The sequence below is a fragment of the Carcharodon carcharias genome, assembly GCF_017639515.1.
Source record: "Carcharodon carcharias isolate sCarCar2 chromosome 27 unlocalized genomic scaffold, sCarCar2.pri SUPER_27_unloc_17, whole genome shotgun sequence".
In the NCBI taxonomy this organism is placed as follows: domain Eukaryota; kingdom Metazoa; phylum Chordata; class Chondrichthyes; order Lamniformes; family Lamnidae; genus Carcharodon; species Carcharodon carcharias.
The window spans coordinates 160,617-179,505 of NW_024470632.1; the positions used below are offsets into that span (position 1 = coordinate 160,617).

Consider the following 18,889-nt stretch of genomic DNA (forward strand, 5'->3'; position numbering starts at 1 on the left):
CAGGTTTGCCATGGGTATTGAATTCCGGGAAGGATCCCTCGTGATTAACGCCAAGAACCAGTATCGGCTCAAAAAGGGTGAGTCACGTTCTGTGGTGCACCAGACGTTGGTGTGAGCTGTGCAGCCAGGCACCAGCACGCTTCAGCTCACTGCTCGGCTGCTGGAGAATTCAACCTGCAAATCAAATGCAATCATCTCAGCAATGTAAGGGGGTGGTAACAGAGATAGGGAGGGGTGTAGGAGCTGGAGGAGGTTACAGAGATAGGGAGGGGTGTAGGGACTGGAGGAGGTCACAGAGATAGGGAGGGGTGTAGGGGCTGGAGGAGGTTACAGAGATAGAGAGAGGTGTAGTGGCTGGAGGAGGTTACAGAGATAGGGAGGGGTGTAGGGGCTGTAGGAGGTTACAGAGATAGGGAGGGGTGTAGGGGCTGGAGGAGGTTACAGAGATAGGGAGGGGTGTAGGGGGCTGGAGGAGGTTACAGAGATAGGGAGGGGTGTAGGGACTGGAGGAGGTCACAGAGATAGGGAGGGGTGTAGGGGCTGGAGGAGGTTACATAGATAGGGAGGTGTGTAGGGGGCTGGAGGAGATTACAGAGATAGGGAGGGGTGTAGGGGGCTGGAGGAGGTTACAGAGATAGGGAGGGGTGTAGGGGCTGGAGGAGGTTACAGAGATAGTGACGGTGTGTGCGGTGATGTTAGAGGGCGGGTTTACCGCGTGTGCGGTGATGTTGGAGGGCGGGTTTGCCGCGCGTGCGGCGGTGTCGGAGGGCGGGTTTGCCACGCGTGCGGCGGTGTCGGAGGGCGGGTTTGCCGCGCGTGCGGCAGTGTCGGAGGGCGGGTTTGCCGCGCGTGCGGCGGTGTCGGAGGGCGGGTTTGCCGCGCGTGCGGCGGTGTCGGAGGGCGGGTTTGCCGCGCGTGCGGCGGTGTCGGAGGGCGGGTTTGCCGCGCGTGCGGCGGTGTCGGAGGGCGGGTTTGCCGCGCGTGCGGCGGTGTCGGAGGGCGGGTTTGCCGCGCGTGGACCGTGCCTGTGGTGCCGGCGAGATTTGCCCCGGCGGGTTTCAAGCTCCTTCACCCGCTGCCTCCTCTCCGCAGGGATGATGTTCAGCATCAACTTGGGGTTCTCCGGCATGGAGAACAAGGAGGGCAAAACGCCGGAGGAGAAAACCTACGCTCTGTTCATCGGAGACACCGTGCAGATCAACGAGGTAACCGTCCCACCCCCCCCCACCCATCCACCACTCGCTGGCGCCCCCCCTCCACCCCACCCCAGCTGCTGGTAACCTGGCCCCCGCGCACACAGCCGAGGGGAAATCCGGGCTGCGCACCCAGTCACACGCTCCTCCTGATTGGCTGCCACAGCTCCCCACAGCACCGTGAGCGACCAGAGCCTGACCCAGTGTCGTTTCTCCCCCCCACCTCCCCCGCCAGGGAGAGCCCCGTGTGCCACCCTGCCTGGGGGCTGCAACTCAACCCACTCCACCCACCCACCACCCCCCCCCCCCCACCAGCCGCACAGGAGAGGGTGAGGGAGGGCTGCGCTGGTCCCGAGGCTCGGCCCCACTTCCACTTCCCCGCTGAACGCCCGAGGGAACGTGGACCGAGTGGGAGGCCGACTGCGCAGCGTCGGAGGGGCGGGAGAGGCCGGCGGCGTCCCTGTGTCACTCACTCTGACCTTCTCTCCCTCCTCCCCCCCCCCCCCCCCAGGAAGGGCCGGCGTCCGTCATCACTACCGTGAAGAAAAAGATCAAAAACGTCGGCATCTTCTTAAAGGTGAGGGAGCTTTACTCTGTATCTAACCCCGTGCTGTACCTGTCCTGGGAGTGTTTGATGGGGACGGTGTAGAGGGAGATTTACTCTGTATCTAACCCCGTGCTGTACCTGTGCTTGGAGTGTTTGATGGGGACAGTGTAGAGAGAGCTTTACTCTGTGTCTAACCCCGTGCTGTACCTGTCCTGGGAGTGTTTGATGGGGACAGTGTAGAGGGAGATTTACTCTGTATCTAACCCCGTGCTGTACCTGTCCTGGGAGTGTTTGATGGGGACGGTGTAGAGGGAGATTTACTCTGTATGTAACCCCGTGCTGTACCTGTCCTGGGAGTGTTTGATGGGGACGGTGTAGAGGGAGATTTACTCTGTATCTAACCTCGTGCTGTACCTCTCCTGGGAGTGTTTGATGGGGACGGTGTAGAGGGAGCTTTACTCTGTATCTAACCCCGTGCTGTACCTGTCCTGGGAGTGTTTGATGGGGACAGTGTAGAGGGAGCTTTACTCTGTATCTAACCCCGTGCTGTACCTGTCCCAGGAGTGTTTGATGGGGACGGTGTAGAGGGAGCTTTACTCTGTATCTAACCCCGTGCTGTTCTGTTTCAGAATGAAGATGAGGAGGAGGAGGAGGAACTGAAGGATGAGGCTGAAGATTTGTTGGGAAGGGGAGGGAAGGCCAGTCTGCTCACGGAGAGGACAAGGGTAAGTGTTTGCGATGAATCGTGTAGCTGCCAGCTGCCTGGGTCCAGAGCTCGCGGTGCGGGGGGGCGTGGGGTAACTTCGATGTATTTTAGGGGAAGCTGTGGAAACCCGTGGGGGTGGGGACAGGGTAACATGCGAGATGTTATTAGCGCCGGAGACCTGGGCCACAATGGTTTGATTCTTAATTACGAAGGGGAAATAGCGGCGAATGCTGGGCACTGGGCGCCTGAAACAAACACAGGTGATGCTGCAAGTTCTCAGCCGGTCAGGCAGGACGTGCGGGGAGAGACAAAGCAGCCTGAAGGTTTCAGACCAGGAGAGGGGCCGCAACCATAAGGGGGAACTCTCCTTCTCACAGGTGAAGCCTCACCTGCTGAGCGTTTGCAGCATCATCCGGTTCTCTTGCTGTGTGTTCAATTCCAATCCCACCTTTATCTTATCACCCTCCACCCTCTCGCTCCCCCTACTGCCCTCCCTCCCTCGCTCTTGCTCCCCCTGCTGCCCTTCCTCTCGCTCCCCCTACTGCCCTCCCCCTCTCTCTCTCGCTCCCCCTGCCCTCCCTCTCTCTCTCTCGCTCCCCCTGCCCTCCCTCTCTCTCTCTTGCTCCCCCTGCCCTCCCTCTCTCTCTCTCTCTCTTGCTCCCCCTGCCTTCCCTCTCTCTCTCTCTCGCTCCCCCTGCTACTAACTCCATCTGTTTGTCTCTCTCTCCCCGCCGCGTACAGAATGAGATGACTTCGGAGGAGAAGCGACGGACTCATCAGAGGGAACTGGCCTACCAGCTGAACGAGGAGGCCAAGCGAAGACTGACCGAGAATCGCGGGGAGCAGCAGAGCCAGAAGTGAGCTTGACACCACTCCCGGATTTCACGGGATGGCCAGGAATGGCCCCCATCCCCCCACCACCCCCCCCCACCCCCCCCCCCCCACCAGCCTTTCACTCAACGGATGGTAGAGACCTGGACCAGCCCGAACACCCACTCCCCCCCACAAACCCCCTCCCAGTGGCCGTGAGTGGCCAGGGTCAACTGGAGTTTTAACACCGAAATGGAGAGATTTTCCTTGGGTTTGGTGGATCGAGGGATATGGAGCCAAGGCAGGGAGATGGGCTGAATGGCCTCCTCCTGTTCCGGCGTTTCAGGCTCGAGGAGGAGGGGCTGAATGGCCTCCTCCTGTTCTTGTGTAACAGTATCAAGGAGGGGGCTGAAGGGCCTCCTGTCCCTGTGTAACAGGTTCGAGTAGGGGGCTGAATGGCCTCCTCCTGTTGCTGTGTAACAGGCTTGAGGAGGGCCTGAATGGCCTCCTCTTGTCCCTGTGTAACAGGCTTGAGGAGGGGGCTGAATGGCCTCCTCCTGTTGCTGTGTAACAGGCTCGAGGACAGGGGCTGAATGGCCTCCTCTTGTTCTTGTGTAACAGTATCAAGGAGGGGGCTGAATGACCTCCTTTTCTAGTGTAACAGTATCAAGGAGGGGGCTGAATGGCCTCCTGTTCCTGTGTAACAGGCTCGCGGAGGGGCTGAATGGCCTCCTCCTGTTCCTGTGTAACAGGCTCGAGAGGGGCTGAATGGCCTCCTTTTCCAGTGTAACAGTATCAAGGAGGGGGCTGAATGGCCTCCTCCTGTCCCTGTGTAACAGGTTCGAGGAGTGGGCTGAATGGCCTCCTCCTGTCCCTGTGTAACAGGTTCGAGGAGTGGGCTGAATGGCCTCCTCCTGTCCCTGTGTAACAGGCTCGAGGAGAGGGGCTGAATGGCCTCCTTCTGTTCACAGGTTCCGGCATATCCGCGTCCTTTCATCACACTGGGTTGACGGACTTGGATCTACCTTCCCCTGCGTGGGGGGGTGAGGGGAGGGTGAACCATCGCCATACGGGGCAGCGAGGGGTCCAACAAGGTGACTGCGCCACACCACCACACCCCCCACCCCCGCCACCACCACCCCCTCACCTCGAGGACAGTAAATACCTGCCTGGGCCAGAGACACTTGCCCCCTGAGATCCGGCGCTCTGACCCTGGTCTTGGGCGGCGCCAGCCCCGGTTAAATTCACCTCTTTGGTGTTGCTGCGCAAGCTGTGCCAGGGCAGCTTGGGGTGGGGGCACCCGCTGGGTTCGTGGCCTGAGCTCCGTCTTGATCCTTTTTCCTTCCCTTTCGCAGAGCTCGCAAGTCGCGGGACTCGTACAAGAACCCGTCCCAGATGCCGAAGGAGCCAGACATCCGGGACATGAAGATCTACATCGACAAGAAGTACGAGACCGTCATCCTGCCCGTGTTTGGCATCGCCACACCGTTCCACATCGCCACCATCAAGGTACGCCCGCCCTGGCCCCTTCGTCGTTAAGTAAACACAAGTCCTCGGGTCAGTCAGAGATCAATTGCTGCAAATGGTCATCCGGAGGCCGCCGTACCCCTCACCCTTGGGTGGGTGGGGGAGAGAGCGGGGGTCAACGCGGGCCAAAATTCAGTTGCTGCAACCTGCCACTGGAAGGCCGCGACACCCAGGGTAAAGACGGGCGTTCCGGTCAGTCGGAGTTCAATCGCTGCGAAGCAGCGTCGGAAGGCGGGGTGGCTCGTCGTGACGGAAACTCGACTCCTTGGGTCAGTCAGAGTCCGGTTTGCTCCGAAGGCCGTCATGCCTCGTTGCCGTGAGGTAAACGATGGACCTTAGGGTCAGTCAGAGATCAATTGTACCCACCCTGTCCCGTTCTTCGACCGGACCGCAGGGCGACGGAGGCACAGAACTCTGCGGTCTGCGCGACCGTGACACAAGAAAGATTCAAGAGGCCTTTCCCGTGCTTATCCGCTCCGGGATAGTCTGTTCCGTATAACCTCCGTCCCTTTAACTACCTCAATCTAAATGGTTGTTTGTCGGGGGGGGGGGGGGTCTCAAGATTGTGATGGGTTTAGTAAAGCTTACCGCGTGCCCTGTCTGTCTGTCCGTTCGTCTGCAGAACATCAGCACGTCGGTGGAGGGAGATTACACTTACCTCCGCATCAACTTCTACTGCCCCGGCAGCGCCCTTGGGCGAAATGAGGGCAACCTCTTTCCCAACCCCGAGGCCACCTTCGTCAAGGAGATGTGAGTACTGGCACCAGGCTGGAACCGTGGGGGGGTGGGGGGGGGGGGGGTTTGGGGTGGAGGTTGGGGGTGGTTGGGTGTGGGGGGTGTTGGGGGAGTGGGTGGTGGGTCGGGAGGGGGTTGGGGTTCGGTCCCAGCTGGGGAGTCTTCCCACCTTTGTGCCGCTCGCCGGACCAAACGCAGGGGCGCCAAGTTTCCGAACTCTCACAACAATTTATACCGCAGGAGAGAGAGAGAGAGAGATGCACCGACTGGTCGGCTCTCACCGCCCGTGGCTGGGGGTGGAGGGGTTGGAGTTCGGTCCCAGCTGGGGAGTGTTCCACCTTGCGCCGCTCACTGGGCCAAACGCAGGAGTGCCAAATTTCCGAACTTCACAACAATTTATACCGCAGGAGAGAGAGAGATGCACCGACTGGTTGGCTCTGACCACCCGGGGCGGGGGTGGGGGGGGGTGTTGGGGTTCGGTCCCAGCTGGGTAGTCTCCCACCTTTGCGCCGCTCACCGGGCCAAACGCAGGGGCGCCAAATTTCCAAACTCTCACAACAATTTATACCGCAGGAGCGAGAGATGCACCGACTGGTCGGCTCTGACCGTCCGAGGTGCAGCAGCAGTGGCTGAAGCGTTAATTGTGGCGACGGCTTGAAATTTGGCTGCCTTGCGCGTGTCCCGACGAGCGCCAGAGGCGAAACCTCGGCCACGCGCGCCCCTCTTGGTCAGCAACGATGAGCCCGCCCTGCCTAAAGGGTCCGGCACGGGCAAAACGCTCGCCTCCCGCGCGCGCGCCCTTCCGAATTTCAGACGACGGGGCAGCGGTGTGAAGAAGAGTCCCACTGGACTCGCAAAGCGCTGAGTCCTCCTCCTCCCTGCCCCCCACCGCCTTTCCAAAAGCTGTGTGCTTCCTCCCCTGCCCCACGCCCAAATCTGCGTCCTGGCCTCCCCAGCACGGAGGAGAGCAGCAGCACGAGCGGCGAGCTGCGTACGCTGACCCGAAAGAGGCGCAAGTCGATCGCCGATCCCGCGTCAGGATTTTTCTCCGCTAACCTCGTTCTCGATTCCCTCCCCTCCCCTCCCCTCACCTCACCTCCCTCCCCCAGCACGTACCGGGCCTCTAACCTCAAGATGCCCGGAGAGCAGCAGATCCCAGCCACCAACCTCCAGAACGCCTTCCGGATCATCAAGGAAGTTCAGAAACGTTACAAGACCCGGGAAGCAGAAGAGAAAGAAAAGGAGGTGAGGGCGGTGGGGGTGGGGTGGGGGGGGTGGGAGGGTGCCGAGCGGGCGCAGCCATTGTTCGGTGCGGGGTGGGGGGGGGTGGTGGTGGGGTAGCGCGGGCGTGGGTCTTCACGGCTGCTGCCTCAGCCTGAGTTGACTTTGTCGGGCGGTGGGGAGGTAGGGGGGGGGCGGGTGGGGGGAAGAGGGGGAAGCTAGGGGCAATGGCGCTGGCTCACGATGCTCCTCCGGAGAGCCGGTAGCAGAGGGATGGGCCGATTGGCCTCCTCCCAGGCCGGTGAAAACTCCGGGACCCGGCGATTCACGTCAAGCCCGGGCAACGCCGCGTGCGTCGGAGGCTCTCATTGTGAGATGCGTTGCCAACAATTCCCACCCCATTTTCAATATGTCAACAGTCACGCTGTAGTTGCGGGCTTGAGCCAGGGAGGGCGCACTTTGCCCAAGAAATTTCTCCCTCTGTCTCTCTCACGCTCTCTCTCCACCTCAGGTATATGAGAGCAAAGGGCTATTGTCTCCCCTCAACAACTTGACCAGCTTAACCTAAAAAAGGTACAGGGCTTTGTACAGAGTTCCCTGTACTGAGGGAGAGCCGCACTGTCGGAAGGTCAGTGCTGAGGGAGAGCCGCACTGTCGGAGGGTCAGTGCTGAGGGAGAGCCGCAGTGTCGGAGGGTCAGTGCTGAGGGAGAGCCGCACTGTTGGAGGGTCAGTACTGAAGGAGCGCCGCACTGTCGGAGGGTCAGTACTGACGGAGAGCCACACTGTCGGAGGGTCAGTACTGAGGGAGAGCCGCACTGTCGGAGGGTCAGTACTGAGGGAGAGCCGCACTGTCGGAGGGTCAGTGCTGAGGGAGAGCCGCACTGTCGGAGGGTCAGTGCTGAGGGAGAGCCGCACTGTCGGAGGGTCAGTGCTGAGGGAGAGCCGCACTGTCGGATGGTCAGTGCTGAGGGAGAGCCGCACTGTCGGAGGGTCAGTGCTGAGGGAGAGCCGCACTGTCGGAGGGTCAGCGCTGAGGGAGAGCCGCACTGTCGGAGGGTCAGCGCTGAGGGAGAGCCGCACTGTCGGAGGGTCAGCGCTGAGGGAGAGCCGCACTGTCGGAGGGTCAGCGCTGAGGGAGAGCCGCACTGTCGGAGGGTCAGCGCTGAGGGAGAGCCGCACTGTCGGAGGGTCAGCGCTGAGGGAGAGCCGCACTGTCGGAGGGTCAGTGCTGAGGGAGAGCTGCACTGTCGGAGGGTCCCTCCCTCTTCCCCCAGTACAATGTGTCAGTGCTGCTGTTCCTCTCAATGGGTTAGACATGCTGGGTTGGGTCTGTGATGTATTAATGATCCGTTTCTCTTTCTCTCCCCCGCTCTCTCCCCTGCTCTCTCCCTCCCTCCCTCTCTCTCTCTCCCCCTCTCTCTCCCCCCGTCTCTCTCCCCCCGTCTCTCTCCCCCCGTCTCTCTTCCCCCCTCTCTCTTCCCCCCTCTCTCTTCCCCCCTCTCTCTTCCCCCCTCTCTCTTCCCCCCTCTCTCTTCCCCCCTCTCTCTTCCCCCCTCTCTCTTCCCCCCTCTCTCTTCCCCCCCTCTCTCTTCCCCCCCTCCTCTTCCCCCTCTCCCTTCCCCCCTCTCCCTTCCCCCCTCTCTCTTCCCCCCTTCTCTCTTCCCCCCTTCTCTCTTCCCCCCTTCTCTCTTCCCCCCTTCTCTCTTCCCCCCTTCTCTCTTCCCCCCTTCTCTCTTCCCCCCTTCTCTCTTCCCCCCCTCTCTCTTCCCCCCCTCTCTCTTCCCCCCCTCTCTCTTCCCCCCCTCTCTCTTCCCCCCTTCTCTCTTCCCCCCTTCTCTCTCCCCCCCTTCTCTCTCCCCCCCTTCTCTCTCCCCCCCTCTCGCTCCCCCACTCTCGCTCCCCCCCTCTCTCTTTGTCCCCTCTGCAGGGAATTGTTAAACAAGACTCACTTATCATCAACCTCAACAGGAGCAACCCCAAACTCAAGGACCTCTACATTCGGCCCAACATCGCCCAGAAGAGAATGCAGGGTTCCCTGGAGGCCCATGTCAACGGTGGGTCTCCCCAGAGTGGGAAAGGACCAGGCTCCAGCCCAGGCCTGGAGTCTGTTACACAGGAACAAGGAGGAGGCCATTCAGCCCCTCTACCCCAGCCTGTTACACAGGAACAAGGAGGAGGCCATTCAGCCCCTCTCCTCCAGCCTGTTACACAGGAACAGGAGGAGGCCATTCAGCCCCTCTCCTCCAGCCTGTTACACAGGAACAGGAGGAGGCCATTCAGCCCCTCTCCTCCAGCCTGTTGCACAGGAACAGGAGGAGGCCATTCAGCCCCTCTCGAGCCTGTTACACAGGAACAGGAAGAGGCCATTCAGCCCCCTCCTGGAGAACGTTGCACAGGAACAGGAGGAGGCCATTCAGCCCCCTCAAGCCTGTTACACAGGAACAGGAGGAGGCCATTCAGCCCCTCTCCTCCAGCCTGTTACACAGGAACAGGAGGAGGCCATTCAGCCCCTCTCGAGCCTGTTACACAGGAACAGGAAGAGGTCATTCAGCCCCCTCCTGGAGAACGTTGCACAGGAACAGGAGGAGGCCATTCAGCCCCCTCAAGCCTGTTACACAGGAACAGGAGGAGGCCATTCAGCCCCTCTCGAGCCTGTTAAACTGGAACAGGAAGAGGCCATTCAGCCCCCTCCTGGAGAACGTTGCACAGGAACAGGAGGAGGCCATTCAGCCCCCTCAAGCCTGTTACACAGGAACAGGAGGAGGCCATTCAGCCCCTCTCGAGCCTGTTACACTGGAACAGGAAGAGGCCATTCAGCCCCCTCCTGGAGAACGTTGCACAGGAACAGGAGGAGGCCATTCAGCCCCCTCAAGCCTGTTACGCAGGAACAGGAGGAGGCCATTCAGCCCCTCTCGAGCCTGTTACACTGGAACAGGAAGAGGCCATTCAGCCCCCTCCTGGAGAACGTTGCACAGGAACAGGAGGCGGCCATTCAGCCCCTCTCGAGCCTGTTACACAGGAACAGGAGGAGGCCATTCAGCCCCTCGAGCTTGTGACAGGAAGAAACTTAGATGATGGTTGATTTGTATCTTGGCTTCTGCTATTTGCACATCCCTCGTTATCCCGACCGAATAAATATACCCCCCCCCCAAACCCCGCTCTGCTGTGTTCCCGTCCCCCACCCCCCTCCCGCAACCAAATAAATATCTCCCCCTCCTCCCCCTTCCCCCTCAACCGAATAAATATCTCCTCCTCCCCCGGCTGTGACCCCCTCCCCCTCCCCCGTCAACCGAATAAATATCTCCCCCTCCCCCTCCCCCCTCAACCAAATAAATATCTCCTCCTCCCCCGGCTGTGACCCCCTCCACCTCCTCCCTCAACCGAATAAATATCTCCCCCTCCCCCGGCCGTGTCCCCCTCCTCCTCGGTGCCCCCCCCCTCCCTCCCTCGCTCTCCCTGACAGCTCTCCTTTCTCTCCAGGTTTCCGGTTCACGTCGGTGAGAGGGGATAAGGTCGACATCTTGTACAACAACATCAAGCACTCCATCTTCCAGCCGTGCGATGGTGAAATGATCATCGTTCTGCACTTCCACCTCAAGGTAGGTCTGTGCATCGTCGGGGGTTGGGGGGGGGGGAGGGGTCCTGCAGCCTGGGGGCTCGGACCAACCCCTCCTCCCCTCCTCGCCCGTCTCTTGGACCAATCCCTTGCCCCTGGTGCCGGCCTCACCTTTCCCTCTCTTGTCTCGGTTAATCCCCAGAACGCCATCATGTTCGGGAAGAGGAGACACACGGACGTCCAGTTCTACACGGAAGTGGGAGAGATCACCACGGACCTGGGCAAGCACCAACACATGCACGACCGGGATGATCTGTACGCCGAACAGGTAAGGCCGGCCAGCCGGTCAGCAGGGTCAGGGACGGTGGGGGGAAGGGTCAGGGTGTAACGGTCCAGCTGTAACACCGCAGTCAGTCCCGTCAGGGTCAAGGGGAGGAAGGGTCAGGGTGTAACGGTCAGCAGTAACACCGCAGTCAATCCCGTCAGGGTCAAGGGGAGGAAGGGTCAGGGTGTAACGGTCAGCAGTAACACCGCAGTCAATCCCGTCAGGGTCGGTGGGGGGGAAGGGTCAGGGTGTAACAGTCAGCAGTAACCCCGCAGTCAATCCCGTCAGGGTCAGGGGGTAAGGGTCACTGTGTAACGGTCAGCAGTAACACCGCAGTCAATCCCGTCAGGGTCGGGGGGAAGGATCACTGTGTAACGGTCAGCAGTAACCCCGCAGTCAATCCCGTCAGGGTCGGGGGGTGAAAGGTCAGGGTGTAACGGTCAGCAGTAACACCGCAGTCAATCCCGTCAGGGTCCGGCGGGGGGAAGGGTCACTGTGTAACGGTCAGCAGTAACCCCGCAGTCAATCCCGTCAGGGTCGGGGGGGTGAAAGGTCAGGGTGTAACGGTCAGCAGTAACACCGCAGTCAATCCCGTCAGGGTCGGGGGGAAGGGTCAGGGTGTAACGGTCAGCAGTAACCCCGCAGTCAATCCTGTCAGGGTCGGGGGGGAAGGGTCAGGGAGTAACGGTCAGCAGTAAACCGCAGTCAATCCTGTCAGGGTCGGGGGGGAAGGGTCAGGGTGTAACGGTCAGCAGTAACCCCGCAGTCAATCCCGTCAGGGTCGGGGGGAAGGGTCAGGGTGTAACGGTCAGCAGTAACCCCGCAGTCAATCCTGTCAGGGTCGGGGGGGAAGGGTCAGGGAGGAACGGTCAGCAGTAACACCGCAGTCAATCCCGTCAGGGTCAGGGGGGAAGGGTCACTGTGTAACGGTCAGCAGTAACACCGCAGTCAATCCCGTCAGGGTCAGGGGGGGCAGGGTCAGGTTGTAACGGTCAGCAGTAACACCGCAGTCAATCCCATCAGGGTCGGGGGGAAGGGTCACGGTGTAACGGTCAGCAGCAACATCGCAGTCAATCCCGTCAGGGTCGGGGGGGAAGGGTCAGGGTGTAACGGTCAGCAGTAACGCCACAGTCAATCCCGTCAGGGTCAGGGGGGGAAGGGTCAGGGTGTAACGGTCAGCAGTAACCCCGCAGTCAATCCCGTCAGGATCGGTGGGGGGGTGAGTCACTGTGTAACGGTCAGCAGTAACACCACAGTCAATCCTGTCAGGGTCGGTGGGGGGAGGGTCACTGTGTAACGGTCAGCAGTAACACCGCAGTCAATCCCGTCAGGGTCGGGGGGAAGGGTCACTGTGTAACGGTCAGCAGTAAGACCGCAGTCAATCCCGTCAGGGTCAGGGGGGAAGGGTCACTGTGTAACGGTCAGCAGTAACCCCGCAGTCCATCCCGTCAGGGTCAGGGGGTAAGGGTCACTGTGTAACAGTCAGCAGTAACACCGCAGTCAATCCCGTCAGGGTCAGGGGGTGAAGGGTCAGGGTATAACGGTCAGCAGTAACACCACAGTCAATCCCGTCAGGGTCAGAGGGGAAGGGTCATTGTGTAACGGTCCAGCAGTAACACCGCAGTCAATCCAATCAGGGTCGGGGGGAAGGGTCACTGTGTAACGGTCAGCAGTAACACCACAGTCAATCCCGTCAGGGTCGGGGGGGGAAGGGTCACTGTGTAACGGTCAGCAGTAACACCGCAGTCAATCCCGTCAGGGTCAGGGGGTGAAGGGTCAGGGTGTAACGGTCAGCAGTAACACCGCAGTCAATCCCGTCAGGGTCAGAGGGGAAGGGTCAGGGTGTAACGGTCCAGCAGTAACACTGCAGTCAATCCAATCAGGGTTCGGGGGAAGGGTCACTGTGTAACGGTCAGCAGTAACACCGCAGTCAATCCCGTCAGGGTCAGGGGGTGAAGGGTCACTGTGTAATGGTCAGCAGTAACACCGCAGTCAATCCCGTCAGGGTCGGGGGGGAAGGGTCACTGTGTAACGGTCAGCAGTAACACCGCAGTCAATCCCGTCAGGGTCGGGGGGGGGAAGGGTCAGGGTGTAACGGTCAGCAGTAACACTGCAGTCAATCCCGTCAGGGTCGGGGGGGGGAAGGGTCACTGTGTAACGGTCAGCAGTAACACCGCAGTCAATCCCGTCAGGGTCGGTGGGGGGGAAGGGTCAGGGTGTAACAGTCAGCACTAACCCCGCAGTCAATCCAGTCAGGGTCAGGGGGTAAGGGTCACTGTGTAACGGTCAGCAGTAACACCGCAGTCAATCCCGTCAGGGTCGGGGGGAAGGGTCACTGTGTAACGGTCAGCAGTAACCCCGCAGTCAATCCCGTCAGGGTCGGGGGGTGAAAGGTCAGGGTGTAACGGTCAGCAGTAACACCGCAGTCAATCCCGTCAGGGTCCGGCGGGGGGAAGGGTCACTGAGTAACGGTCAGCAGTAACACCGCAGTCAATCCCGTCAGGGTCAGGGGGGGAAGGGTCAGGGTGTAACGGTCAGCAGTAACACTGCAGTCAATCCCGTCAGGGTCGGGGGGGGGAAGGGTCACTGTGTAACGGTCAGCAGTAACACCGCAGTCAATCCCGTCAGGGTCGGTGGGGGGGAAGGGTCAGGGTGTAACAGTCAGCACTAACCCCGCAGTCAATCCAGTCAGGGTCAGGGGGTAAGGGTCACTGTGTAACGGTCAGCAGTAACACCGCAGTCAATCCCGTCAGGGTCGGGGGGAAGGGTCACTGTGTAACGGTCAGCAGTAACCCCGCAGTCAATCCCGTCAGGGTCGGGGGGTGAAAGGTCAGGGTGTAACGGTCAGCAGTAACACCGCAGTCAATCCCGTCAGGGTCCGGCGGGGGGAAGGGTCACTGAGTAACGGTCAGCAGTAACACCGCAGTCAATCCCGTCAGGGTCAGGGGGGGAAGGGTCAGGTTGTAACGGTCAGCAGTAACACCGCAGTCAATCCCGTCAGGGTCGGGGGGAAGGGTCACGGTGTAACGGTCAGCAGCAACATCGCAGTCAATCCCGTCAGGGTCGGGGGGGAAGGGTCAGGGTGTAACGGTCAGCAGTAACGCCACAGTCAATCCCGTCAGGGTCAGGGGGGGAAGGGTCAGGGTGTAACGGTCAGCAGTAACCCCGCAGTCAATCCCGTCAGGATCGCTGGGGGTGTGAGTCACTGTGTAACGGTCAGCAGTAACACCACAGTCAATCCTGTCAGGGTCGGGGGGAAGGGTCACTGTGTAACGGTCAGCAGTAACCCCGCAGTCAATCCCGTCAGGGTCAGGGGGTATGGGTCACTGTGTAACAGTCAGCAGTCAATCCCGTCAGGGTCAGGGGGTGAAGGGTCAGGGTATAACGGTCAGCAGTAACACCGCAGTCAATCCCGTCAGGGTCAGAGGGGAAGGGTCAGCGTGTAACGGTCCAGCAGTAACACCGCAGTCAATCCAATCAGGGTCGGGGGGAAGGGTCACTGTGTAACGGTCAGCAGTAACACCACAGTCAATCCCGTCAGGGTCGGGGGGGGAAGGGTCACTGTGTAACAGTCAGCAGTAACACCGCAGTCAATCCCGTCAGGGTCAGGGGGTGAAGGGTCAGGGTGTAACGGTCAGCAGTAACACCGCAGTCAATCCCGTCAGGGTCAGAGGGGAAGGGTCAGGGTGTAACGGTCCAGCAGTAACACCGCAGTCAATCCAATCAGGGTCGGGGGGAAGGGTCACTGTGTAACGGTCAGCAGTAACACCACAGTCAATCCCGTCAGGGTCGGGGGGGAAGGGTCACTGTGTAACGGTCAGCAGTAACACCGCAGTCAATCCCGTCAGGGTCAGGGGGTGAAGGGTCACTGTGTAACGGTCAGCAGTAACACCGCAGTCAATCCCGTCAGGGTCGGGGGTGGAAGGGTCACTGTGTAACGGTCAGCAGTAACACCGCAGTCAATCCCGTCAGGGTCGGGGGAAAGGGTCAGGGTGTAACGGTCAGCAGTAACCCCGCAGTCAATTCCGTCAGGGTCGGGGGGGGAAAGGTCAGGGTGTAACGGTCAGCAGTAACACCGCAGTCAATCCCGTCAGGGTCAGGGGGGATGGGTCAGGGTGTAACGGTCAGCAGTAACACCAGAGTCAATCCCGTCAGGGTCGGCGGTGGGGGGGAAGGGTCAGGGTGTAACGGTCCAGCAGTAACACCGCAGTCAATCCAATCAGGGTTGGGGGGAAGGGTCACTGTGTAACGGTCAGCAGTAACACAGCAGTCAATCCCGTCAGGGTCAGGGGGTGAAGGGTCAGGGTGTAACGGTCAGCAGTAACACCGCAGTCAATCCCGTCAGGGTCGGGGGGAAGGGTCAGGGTGTAACGGTCAGCAGTAACCCCGCAGTCAATCCTGTCATGGTCGGGGGGGAAGGGTCAGGGTGTAACGGTCAGCAGTAAACCGCAGTCAATCCTGTCAGGGTCGGGGGGGAAGGGTCTGGGTGTAACGGTCAGCAGTAACCCCGCAGTCAATCCCGTCAGGGTCGGGGGGGAAAGGTCACTGTGTAACAGTCAGCAGTAACACCACAGTCAATCCCGTCAGGGTCAGGGGGGGAAGGGTCAGGGTGTAACGGTCAGCAGTAACCCCGCAGTCAATCCCGTCAGGATCGGTGGGGGTGTGAGTCACTGTGTAACGGTCAGCAGTAACACCACAGTCAATCCTGTCAGGGTCGGGGGGAAGGGTCACTGTGTAACGGTCAGCAGTAACACCGCAGTCAATACCGTCAGGGTCAGGGGGGAAGGGTCACTGTGTAACGGTCAGCAGTAACCCCGCAGTCAATCCCGTCAGGGTTTGGGGTAAGGGTCACTGTGTAACAGTCAGCAGTAACACCGCAGTCAATCCCGTCAGGGTCAGGGGGTGAAGGGTCAGGGTATAACGGTCAGCAGTAACACCGCAGTCAATCCCGTCAGGGTCAGAGGGGAAGGGTCAGCGTGTAACGGTCCAGCAGTAACACCGCAGTCAATCCCGTCAGGGTCGGGGGGAAGGGTCATTGTGTAACGGTCAGCAGTAACACCGCAGTCAATCCCGTCAGGGTCAGGGGGTGAAGGGTCACTGTGTAACGGTCAGCAGTAACACCACAGTCAATCCCGTCAGGGTCAGGGGGGGATGGGTCACTGTGTAACGGTCAGCAGTAACACCGCAGTCAATCCCGTCAGGGTCAGGGGGGGAAGGGTCACTGTGTAACGGTCAGCAGTAAGACCGCAGTCAATCCCGTCAGGGTCAGGGGGGGAAGGGTCAGGTTGTAACGGTCAGCAGTAACACCGCAGTCAATCCCGTCAGGGTCGGGGGGAAGGGTCACGGTGTAACGGTCAGCAGCAACATCGCAGTCAATCCCGTCAGGGTCAGGGGGGGAAGGGTCAGGGTGTAACGGTCAGCAGTAACGCCACAGTCAATCCCGTCAGGGTCAGGGGGGGAAGGGTCAGGGTGTAACGGTCAGCAGTAACCCCGCAGTCAATCCCGTCAGGGTCGGGGGGGGAAAGGGTCACTGTGTAACGGTCAGCAGTAACACCGCAGTCATTCCCGTCAGGGTCGGGGTGAAGGGTCACTGTGTAACGGTCAGCAGTAACACCGCAGTCAATCCCGTCAGGGTCAGGGAGGGAAGGGTCAGGGTGTAACGGTCAGTAGTAACACCTCAGTCAATCCCGTCAGGGTCGGGAGGGAAGGGTCAGGGTGTAACGGTCAGCAGTAACACCGCAGTCAATCCCGTCAGGATCGGTGGGGGGTGAGTCACTGTGTAACGGTCAGCAGTAACACCACAGTCAATCCTGTCAGGGTCGGGGGGGGGAGGGTCACTGTGTAACGGTCAGCAGTAACACCGCAGTCAATCCCGTCAGGGTCGGGGGGAAGGGTCACTGTGTAACGGTCAGCAGTAACACCGCAGTCAATCCCGTCAGGGTCAGGGGGTAAGGGTCACTGTGTAACGGTCAGCAGTAACCCCGCAGTCAATCCCGTCAGGGTCAGGGGGTAAGGGTCACTGTGTAACAGTCAGCAGTAACACCGCAGTCAATCCCGTCAGGGTCAGAGGGGAAGGGTCAGGGTGTAACGGTCCAGCAGTAACACCGCAGTCAATCCAATCAGGGTCGGGGGGAAGGGTCACTGTGTAACGGTCAGCAGTAACACCACAGTTAATCCCGTCAGGGTCGGGGGGGGAAGGGTCACTGTGTAACGGTCAGCAGTAACACCGCAGTCAATCCCGTCAGGTTCAGGGGGTGAAGGGTCAGGGTGTAACGGTCAGCAGTAACACCGCAGTCAATCCCGTCAGGGTCAGAGGGGAAGGGTCAGGGTGTAACGGTCCAGCAGTAACACCGCAGTCAATCCAATCAGGGTCGGGGGGAAGGGTCACTGTGTAACGGTCAGCAGTAACACCACAGTCAATCCCGTCAGGGTCGGGGGGGAAGGGTCACTGTGTAACGGTCAGCAGTAACACCGCAGTCAATCCCGTCAGGGTCAGGGGGTGAAGGGTCACTGTGTAATGGTCAGCAGGAACACCGCAGTCAATCCCGTCAGGGTCGGGGGGGGAAGGGTCACTGTGTAACGGTCAGCAGTAACACCGCAGTCAATCCCGTCAGGGTCGGGGGAAAGGATCAGGGTGTAACGGTCAGCAGTAACCCCGCAGTCAATTCCGTCAGGGTCGGGGGGGGAAAGGTCAGGGTGTAACGGTCAGCAGTAACACCGCAGTCAATCCCGTCAGGGTCAGGGGGGATGGGTCAGGGTGTAACGGTCAGCAGTAACACCAGAGTCAATCCCGTCAGAGTCGGCGGTGGGGGGGAAGGGTCAGGGTGTAACGGTCCAGCAGTAACACCGCAGTCAATCCAATCAGGGTTTGGGGGAAGGGTCACTGTGTAACGGTCAGCAGTAACACAGCAGTCAATCCCGTCAGGGTCAGGGGGTGAAGGGTCAGGGTGTAACGGTCAGCAGTAACACCGCAGTCAATCCCGTCAGGGTCGGGGGGGAAGGGTCAGGGTGTAACGGTCAGCAGTAACCCCGCAGTCAATCCTGTCATGGTCGGGGGGGAAGGGTCAGGGTGTAACGGTCAGCAGTAAACCGCAGTCAATCCTGTCAGGGTCGGGGGGGAAGGGTCTGGGTGTAACGGTCAGCAGTAACCCCGCAGTCAATCCCGTCAGGGTCGGGGGGGAAAGGTCACTGTGTAACAGTCAGCAGTAACACCACAGTCAATCCCGTCAGGGTCAGGGGGGGAAGGGTCAGGGTGTAACGGTCAGCAGTAACCCCGCAGTCAATCCCGTCAGGATCGGTGGGGGTGTGAGTCACTGTGTAACGGTCAGCAGTAACACCACAGTCAATCCTGTCAGGGTCGGGGGGAAGGGTCACTGTGTAACGGTCAGCAGTAACACCGCAGTCAATACCGTCAGGGTCAGGGGGGAAGGGTCACTGTGTAACGGTCAGCAGTAACCCCGCAGTCAATCCCGTCAGGGTTTGGGGTAAGGGTCACTGTGTAACAGTCAGCAGTAACACCGCAGTCAATCCCGTCAGGGTCAGGGGGTGAAGGGTCAGGGTATAACGGTCAGCAGTAACACCGCAGTCAATCCCGTCAGGGTCAGAGGGGAAGGGTCAGCGTGTAACGGTCCAGCAGTAACACCGCAGTCAATCCCGTCAGGGTCGGGGGGAAGGGTCATTGTGTAACGGTCAGCAGTAACACCGCAGTCAATCCCGTCAGGGTCAGGGGGTGAAGGGTCACTGTGTAACGGTCAGCAGTAACACCACAGTCAATCCCGTCAGGGTCAGGGGGGGATGGGTCACTGTGTAACGGTCAGCAGTAACACCGCAGTCAATCCCGTCAGGGTCAGGGGGGGAAGGGTCACTGTGTAACGGTCAGCAGTAAGACCGCAGTCAATCCCGTCAGGGTCAGGGGGGGAAGGGTCAGGTTGTAACGGTCAGCAGTAACACCGCAGTCAATCCCGTCAGGGTCGGGGGGAAGGGTCACGGTGTAACGGTCAGCAGCAACATCGCAGTCAATCCCGTCAGGGTCAGGGGGGAAGGGTCAGGGTGTAACGGTCAGCAGTAACGCCACAGTCAATCCCGTCAGGGTCAGGGGGGGAAGGGTCAGGGTGTAACGGTCAGCAGTAACACCGCAGTCAATCCTGTCAGGGTCAGGGGGGAAGGGTCATTGTGTAACGGTCAGCAGTAACCCCGCAGTCAATCCCGTCAGGGTCGGGGGCGGTGAAAGGTCAGGGTGTAACGGTCAGCAGTAACACCACAGTCAAT

General features: G+C 60.2%; 1 protein-coding gene across 1 annotated transcript in view; it reads left to right on the forward strand.

Moving 5' to 3' along the window:
- Positions 1–18,889, forward strand: part of supt16h (SPT16 homolog, facilitates chromatin remodeling subunit) — a gene marked incomplete at its 3' end in the record, with an annotated part of 91,597 nt that overhangs the window by 38,974 nt on the left and 33,734 nt on the right. The window contains exons 10-20 of the mRNA XM_041180971.1: positions 4–77; positions 1,093–1,205; positions 1,705–1,770; positions 2,370–2,465; positions 3,188–3,303; positions 4,612–4,765; positions 5,406–5,533; positions 6,628–6,763; positions 8,668–8,794; positions 10,221–10,339; positions 10,499–10,624. Of these exons, the coding sequence (XP_041036905.1) occupies positions 4–77; positions 1,093–1,205; positions 1,705–1,770; positions 2,370–2,465; positions 3,188–3,303; positions 4,612–4,765; positions 5,406–5,533; positions 6,628–6,763; positions 8,668–8,794; positions 10,221–10,339; positions 10,499–10,624 (1,255 nt within the window). The remainder of the gene's footprint in view (positions 1–3; positions 78–1,092; positions 1,206–1,704; positions 1,771–2,369; positions 2,466–3,187; positions 3,304–4,611; positions 4,766–5,405; positions 5,534–6,627; positions 6,764–8,667; positions 8,795–10,220; positions 10,340–10,498; positions 10,625–18,889) is intronic.